This window comes from Grammomys surdaster, unplaced genomic scaffold, assembly GCF_004785775.1.
Source record: "Grammomys surdaster isolate TR1022 unplaced genomic scaffold, NIH_TR_1.0 169, whole genome shotgun sequence".
Lineage (NCBI taxonomy): Eukaryota > Metazoa > Chordata > Mammalia > Rodentia > Muridae > Grammomys > Grammomys surdaster.
This window is the reverse complement of record NW_021604617.1, coordinates 9,810,056-9,818,269: the sequence shown is the minus strand read 5'-3', so window position 1 is coordinate 9,818,269 and position 8,214 is coordinate 9,810,056. Positions and strand designations below refer to the sequence as shown.

The following is an 8,214-nucleotide window of genomic DNA, read 5'->3' as shown; positions in this document are numbered from 1 at the left end:
GGGGCCCGCAGTGGGACATTCTAAACGAAGTTACATAATTCCAAACAACTCGGAGTTTGTGAGGACTGAGGGACAGATGGAACAAGTTACCCAAAGGAAGTGTTGCCAATGTCTTCACCTCTGTCCCTTCTCCAGCTTCCCACAGATAACCCAGAGATAGGCGAGAGTGGGGGTGGTGAGATTTTCCGAGACACCCCAGTCATCCAACACAGGGCCTGGAATTAACTCAACTGGTAGAGCGCTCGCCTAGCGTGGATACAGTTCTGGGTTCAATCCCTAGTGCCACCCAAACTAGGCTTGGATGTGGTGGATGCCTGGAACACCAACACCTTTGAAGTAAAGTCACAGAGATCAGAAGTTCGAGATCATTCATTCTCAGTTCTCAGGAGTCCGAGGCCAGACTGGCATACATAAAACAGTCTCAAAAACAAACCACCAGCACCAATAACAACACACTGTCATTTATTGACTAACTTGCTACATACTAAGCTTTGAAAGTAAAGGGAAGCAAGATATTATTATTATTTTAAGGTAGACTGGACAGTTTGGGTTTAAATACCGCCTCTTAGCTAAATTGTCTTGAGTCTAAGTTAAACAGCAGCTCTTTACTGACCTCGACACCTCCATTTGCAGGTCCACCCTGGAGGCCAGAGATAAGGCGGAGGGAGCTGCAGAGAGGAAGGATAACCAACACAATCTGTAGTCTGCTAGGTGCTAGGGGAGTGGGAGCTGTTCGGGTCAGAACCCTCCAGCACGCAGTCCCGACTGCTCTCGCCCACTGGGCATTCTGCAGTCTGTGCGGATGCCTGGACTAACCCGCTCCCAGAGTACTTTGATAGACGTTTGCTGTTTCCAGGACCTATGGCCTCACTTCTGGGGGCCCAATCTCGCCTTCCTCTGGGAGTGATCCACTCTGGAGGCCTCTCCAGAATCCGGTGGCTGTTGCTGGCTGAGGACGAACAGCACACAGCTTAGCAGAGCCTCTCTCATGTCTTGGGAGCTCAGTCGGCGGGCCAGCCGGCGCAGCAAGGGTAGGAGGTGCTGGCGGGCCAGGCGGGCAACAGGCAGCAGCAGGCGGGATAGCAGCGATCGAAGCACCAACGGGAGCAGTGGAACGGGCATGGCAGGACCGGGACCTGCAAAGGGAACCCAGGTTCTAGACTGTACCTCCGGCACCCACCTCACCTGGCAAAGCGGGGGGTGCGGAGTCCTCCCTTCAGCTTATACCTCTGCATTCCCCCTGCTGGCTTTCAACTCATGGATTAATTTTACTTTGGAGGAGCTCTTTTTTTTCTGGAATGAGAGCTGGCTCAGGGGGATTCACTCACTGTTACCACGGATGGGACCGGAGCCCGGGGCTGGAGAGTGGTGGGGACTGAAGTTGGGGCCTACCGCGTGCCGGTTCCAGTACCCACTTCCTTTCATCCCTCCCTTCCTCCCTCCCTTTGCATACTCTGACCCGAAGCCTTCAGTCCTTGCTCTCCCTCTCACCAGCTCTAACCCGTCCTTGGCAGCTCTCACCAGTCAGAACTGCTCAGAATCAACTTCAGGATGCATTTGCCTGCGGTGGTTCCAGCAACACTGGACGGCAGGGGGGAGCCCCACCCCCCTCAGCCTCCACCCGGCTCAGCTCGCTTGGGTGTGTGTGTGTGGGGGGACAAAGAGGGAACAGCTGTGTTCTGGCACCCGGTATATGCGGTCCAGCTGCTCCCTCTTTCCGTCTTAGGAGGAGAAGAAAGGAGGGGCCGTGTGCAGGAGTTCCCCATGGGGTGGGGTGAGGGCAGACCTCAGCGTTGGGCTGTACTTTCTAGTTTTGTGACCTGAAGCATGTGGACTCTTCTGGGATCCAGTCACCTCAAGTGTTACCTTTGGAAGTAGAGCTGGAGGAATCGCAGAAGAGGACAGCATGTGTTTGACATCTTAGATGAAGCTAAACTGTGCTCAGACTTGTTTCCTAACACCCTCCCCCCCCCCCCGCGCACACACCCCCCCCAACCTGTACCACTCCAGTGGCCAAGCCAGCCAGGACCTACAGAGTCTCTGCTGGGCCCTTTGTGGGAGGATGGGAAACATAGTTTTTGTTGCAACTGAGCACAGTTACATAGAGCTGGATTGTATGCCTACTCAGGGACACAAGAACGAACAGTTCAAGACTGTCTCCAGTCATTTCCCTGCCTTAATCTAAAGGAGGTTTATGTATATGATGTGTGTGTGTGCGTGTGCGTGTGCGCGCACGCGTGTGTATACATATACATGAATATATAGATGTATGTATTTCCAGCTATATCTGGTTGGGTGTATGGCCTGAGTTTTTTGTTTGTTTGGTTTTTGGGTTTTTTTGGTACAGAGTTTATCTGTGTAGCCCTGGCTGGCCTGGAATTCACAGACATCCTCCTGCCTCTGCCACCCAGTATATTTTGTTTTAAATTTTTAATTCTCCCTCAGAAAGCAGCTGTAATTTAAGGCTGGATTCAGTGCAGATGGTGGCTACTATGGTTGGTTTAATGTCAACTTGCCACAAATTAAAATCATCTAAGTAGGGACCCTCTCCTGTAGAACTGCCCTGATTGCTTTAACTGACAGGAGACTCGCCAGATCAAAGGGGCGTGGCCAAGGCAGATGATCCTGTCTTTGCTGGATTGGCCGTCTCTCTGTCTCCTAATTGGTTTAATTAAATTCTTGAATTTTGATATGTTCATCCCATCCGTTCCGTTCTTCTAGAGAACTAATAGAGTATGCATGAGGTGTTTTGCAACCTTCAAAGCTGTGGGAATATGGTCCCTTCTCATGTCATTAGCTGTCCGCATCAGTATCAAAGACCTGAAGGAAGAAAAGATTAAAGATTAAAAACAGAAACATGGAGAGAGGTAAGAATGCAGATCTACAGGCAGCAGGCTTCTCTCTTACTTGCTTTGATGTGGTTCAGTAGTCACAAGCTTTTCCTACCTACCCCACCCACCCCCTGGCACCCCTCCCCCAGCCCCTGTCGGCCTGCTGCTGTATGGACACCTAGCAAAAACAGGTGAGTCTCGAGTTCCCGGTCTTGCTCAATTTCTCACCTCCACCTTGCAGGGACGCAACAGTGACAGCTATTCGAAAGATGAAGGACCTGAGGGAGAGAATCAGGATATCTTCCTCAGAATCACGCTGGAGAAATGGCCAGGCCGCACCCCAGAACTGACATTCCCCAGGTTTTCCCGGCTTCTGTAACTGGAATTTGCATATTTCCAGTGATATGGGTATTTTCCTAGATTCCTTGCTTCCTGGTGCTGTCCCCGCTCATTTAGTAAATCTACATGGCTTTTCTTTCCAAGTGGAATTTGTGGGGATGGTGGGACGGCGCAGGAGAGGAGCCGAGTTCGGTTCCCAGTGCCCGTGTCAGGGGCTCACAACCACTGTACCTCCGTCTTCAGTGGACCCAACATCTGGCCTGCACCGGCACTGCACTCGCAGACGCACACATACAATGCGTAAAAAGAAAAATAAAAAAACTATGTTAGTATACAGGTGATGCTACCGGTCTGTTCTCAGGGACCTAGCAGCTGCTTACATCACCATCTGCCTCCGACAGGTGCGCGTGCGCGAGGCGGGTGCTGCAGATTACCCCCACTCCCCCGCGCACCCATATCAGAGCTGGCTCTCAGCGCTCTCGGTGTTCTCTGTCTGTCTGTCTCTGTGTTCCTGTCTGCATGGAGATTTCTCTGGCCTCCTTTGATTCTCTGAGACCAGTAAACCCACTCGAGAGCCGTCTCCAATAAACCTGCTTTTATACTTTTAAAATTTGGCTCAATTTGGTTTATTACATCAGCCAAGAAACTTATTATCTGAGACAGAACCCTATTACTCTCTATATAGTCCTAGCTGTTCTGGAATTTACTGTGTAGATCAGGCTGACCCACAGGGATCCACCCCCACCCCCCACCCCCGGTCTCCCAAATGCTGGGATTAAAAACACCCAGCTTAAAACAAACTAATTAATTAATTAATTAATTAAAAATGGAATCTGCTTGATCCCAGCATTCCGGAGGAAGACGCAGGCAAATCTCTCTGAATTTGAAGCCAGTCTGGTCTACAGAGTTAAATCTAGGACAGCCAAGACTACACAGAGAAATCCTGTCTCATTAAAACAAAAATAAAATAAAAAATGTTTAAGAGCAAAGCATGGTGGCTTATGCTTAAAATCCCAACCTTCGAGAGAGGTGAGGACAGGAAGGTGAAGAGTTCAAGACTACTCTTGGCTCCACAGTGTTTGAGGTCAGTCTGGACTATATGAAATACTGTCTCAAAAAAAAAAAAAAAATCTGGGGCTGACGGTGTAGCTCTGTGGTAGAAAGCTTGTGAGAGAATAAGAAGAAATTGTGGGTAACTGAGAAGAGAAAGGAACATCTCAATCTAGTTAAAGGCTCTCCTGTTGGAAAAAAAAGTGCAGCATAATTAAGAACACTCGGGGGCTGGAGAGATGGCTCAGCGGTTAAGAGCACTGACTGCTCTTCCAGAGGTCCTGAGTTCAATTCCCAGCTACCACATGGCGGCTCACAACCATTTGTAATGGGATCTGATAACCTCTTCTGGTGTGTCTGAAGACAGGGACAATGTACTCAAAATATATAAAGTAAATAAATAAATCTTAAAAAAATAAAAAGACCATGTGCTGTAAAGGCTGCTGACACAGGGACAGACTTTATATAAACATATTTTCAAATAAAAATGTTAAAATCATAATAAAGCAAACTTACGCCCCATTCATATGATCTTAGGTAGATATTTTGTGGGAGTCTTCCAAGAACAACTGTTCACATTCGTTCACAGTGGAACGGATGTGACTTCCTTCACCCTGGGTTCTAGGGTGATTTTTGTTTTGGAATTTTTCATACAAGATCTTACATAGACCAGGTTGGTCTTGAACTCACTTTGTACAAAGATAGCTTTGAACTTTTTTTTTTCCAAAAGATTTACTTTTGCTTAACATGCATGATAGCTCTATCTGCATGTACACCTGCATGCTAGAAGAGGTCATCAGACCCCATTACAGATGGTTGTGAGCCACCGTGTAGCTGCTGGGGATTGAACTCAGGACCTCTGGAAGAGCAGCCAGTGCTCTTAACCAGTGAGCCATCTCTCCAGCCCACTCCCTACCCTGATCTCATATTTAACTAACAGTTAAAACCACAGTTTCAGGATGTGTGTAGTTCAGTAACAGGCCTCTTGCCTACAGGGTTTGAGACCCCAGATTTCATCCCCCCCAAAATCAGCTCCGAAACAAACTAAAATTAAAACATAAACACACACACAAAGGGTCTAGCTATCACCTGCAAAAGCCCTGGGTAATGTGACCTTCCTGTGCTTCCTGATTTAGTTTCTAATTCCTTTTAAAAGAATATTTTATGTACTTTTAAAGTATGCTCATAGTTTCTTTTGCTTCAAAAAATGTGTCATGGGGGCTAGGCAGATTAAGAGCACTGGATGCTCATGCAGAGGACCCAGGTTCAATTCCCAGCACCCACATGATGATTCACAACCATCTGTAACATTAGTTTCAGGGGATCTGATGCTCTCTGCTGTCTTACATGGGTACCAGATATGTGCATGGTGTACATACATACATGTAAACAAACAGCTGTACATATAAAAGAAATCTTTTCTTTTTAAAAAAGATTTATGCATATACACCTGCATGCCAGAAGAGGGCATCAGATCCCAGTATAGATGGGTGTGAGCCACCATATGGTTGCTGGGAATTGAACTCAGGACCTCTGGAAGAGCAGCCAGTGCTCTTAACCACTGAGCCACCTCTCTAGCCCATAAACTAAATCTTAAAATATGTATCATGATTTTTTTATGTATATAGTGTTTTGTCTGCAAGTATGTCTGCAACCCACAGGAATGTTTATGGCGGCCATAAAAAGGTATCAGATCCCCTGGGACTGGAATTTTATAGACAGTTGTGAGCCACCTTGTGGGTGCTAGGAACCAAACCCCAGGTTCTCTGGAAGAGCAGCCAGTGCCCTTAAGTGTTGAGCCATCTCTCTCTATTTCTTTCTTTTCATTTATGCATGTAAGCATTTCTATGCACCACATGCATGCAGTGCTTGCCAAGGCTAGAAGGCGTCAGCCAGACCCTCTAGAACTGGAATTGCAGATGGCTGTGAACCACGGTGTGGACACTGGGAACCAAATCTGGGTCCTCTGCAAGAACAGTTAGGTGTTCTGAACCACTGGGCCATCTCTCCAGCCCCTGGCCTCTGATTCTTGCCTCCCTCACTCTACTCCAGGCACGAAAGGCCTCCTTACTATTTCTTAACTGTGCCTCAGAGAACAGTAAGTTCTGCCTAAGGCTTTGCATGGAGGAAAAAATATTGTTGTATCCCTGTCTTTTCTGGGTTCTTTGACCAGTATATGAATTAAAACTGATCTGAAAACAGGTTGATAGTTGACACAGATTTTAATTATATAAGGACTAATGTGAGTTCTTAAAAAAGAAGTGAGGGTGTAAGCAAGCACTGATGTCTACGTGCCATCCTGACATCACACGATGGCTCACAACTATCTGTATCTCCAGTTTCAGAATAGCCACATGAGGCTTCCTGGGGTAACAGACACACAAAAAAAGTCAAGGAGAATAGATTGTCTTGCTTTGTAGATAAAAGACTCAGGAGTAGCACTGCTGACCTTGTGGTGGACTGCTCTCATCGCAAGAAAAGAAAGGAACCTTTGTGGTAAAAGTTACTTTAGAATAGCTGTCTTCCTGGTACAGAAGACCTTACAAATGAACATTTCCTTTCCTTCACAAAAGGGCAGCTTTACAGAGAGACCTCTGTGTCTACAGTTTCTCAAAATAGCCAGTTCAAATAATCACTATGACAAAGAGGTAAGTTTTGAGGCAGCAGAGTCTGGCCTCCTGAGTCCCAATTAAATCTTCCCCTCAGAGGGTCGCATTCCCATTTTTCCTTGCTGGTTAGCTTTCACAGTAATGGAAGACTGCTCAGGCTTCGGAGAGAGGAAAGTCATACAGTCTTACTCAGAGTGAGCACTGTGGGTTAACCCGCCAGGCAGGATAGGTCCATTGGTGCAATACTGGTATGAACGTTACAGGAACAACCAACCACTTTCTCCTCAGATTTGAGGATTGCTTCCCTCAGGAGGAAATTCATGCTTGGCACTGCAAACTTGGTCAAATGCCCATGGTTCTGAAGGTCATAGGCCTTCCTGGGAAACTTAGAATTGTTATTTTGATAAATGGACATGCCGTCAAACCACCTTATAAATATCTGTGCTTGTACCCATAGACGAGTACCCTGTCTTCAGACACACCAGAAGAGGGCATCAGATCTCATTACAGGTGGTTGTGAGCCACCATGTGGTTGCTGGGAATTGAACTCAGGACCTCTGGAAGAACAGCCAGTGCGCTTAACCTCTGAGCCATCTCTCCAGCCCAAAGGTTTCTTTCTCCAATGGGCATCAGTTAAAGCAGAGAATCTTAACTCATCAGCATTTTACACCAAAAGGTGATGGGAAGATAGGAAGATGGCTGTTGAGTGGTATCTGGGGAACTAGGGGGGAGTTGCTAGAGATATTTATGATTAAGATACACTGTGTGCGTGTATGGATTTATAAAATAATCATTTTTTTAAAAAAATTTCACATTCCTCAAACTGGGTTTGGAGATTATGCCATAATCCAAGACAAAGGATTTCTGGCTATGGAAAGAAAAGCAAGAACCAGGTGTAGCAATACATGCCTGTAATCTCAGCCTTCCAGAGGTGAAGGCAGGAGAAATCAGAGTGTAAGGCCTGCTGGTGTCATGTTCATGAGTTCAAGACCAGCCTGGGTAGTAAAAATAAAAATAAAAAATTTAAAAGGTCCCTAAACACTAACATCATGAACACATAAAAAACCAAACAACAACAAGACCAACGAACAACAACAAGAAACTGGAGTAAGTCCGGTGGTTGTGGGGCAGGCCTTTCATCCCAGCAGTCATGAAGCAGAGGCAGGGGAACACTGTGAGTTCCAGGTTAGCCTGGCCTACAGAGCCAGTTCCAGGACAGCCAGAGCCACACAGAGAGAACCTGTCTAGGAAAAAAAAAAAAAAAAAAAAAAAAAATGGAATTTCTTCTTTGCCGGGCGGTGGTGGCACATGCCTTTAATCCCAGCACTTGGGAGGCAGAGAGGCAGGTGGATTTCTGAGTTCGAGGCCAGCCTGGTCTACAGAGT

The 8,214-nt window shown here is 46.8% G+C and overlaps 1 protein-coding gene across 1 annotated transcript; it reads right to left on the bottom strand.

The window, feature by feature from the left end:
* Positions 1 to 445: 445 nt before the first annotated feature.
* Positions 446 to 1,642, bottom strand: Mymx (myomixer, myoblast fusion factor). The gene is made up of 2 exons (XM_028766749.1): positions 1,492 to 1,642; positions 446 to 1,136 (listed from the first exon to the last, which is right to left on the bottom strand). The coding sequence occupies exon 2, from the start codon at positions 1,120 to 1,122 to the stop codon at positions 868 to 870; it is 255 nt and encodes an 84-aa protein (XP_028622582.1). The 5' UTR covers positions 1,123 to 1,136; positions 1,492 to 1,642; the 3' UTR covers positions 446 to 867.
* Positions 1,643 to 8,214: the final 6,572 nt, after the last annotated feature.

Bases quoted from the DNA above. Each gene is read 5' to 3' on its own strand.
- Mymx (XM_028766749.1), bottom strand. From the start codon at position 1,122: ATGCCCGTTCCACTGCTCCCGTTGGTGCTTCGATCGCTGCTATCCCGC.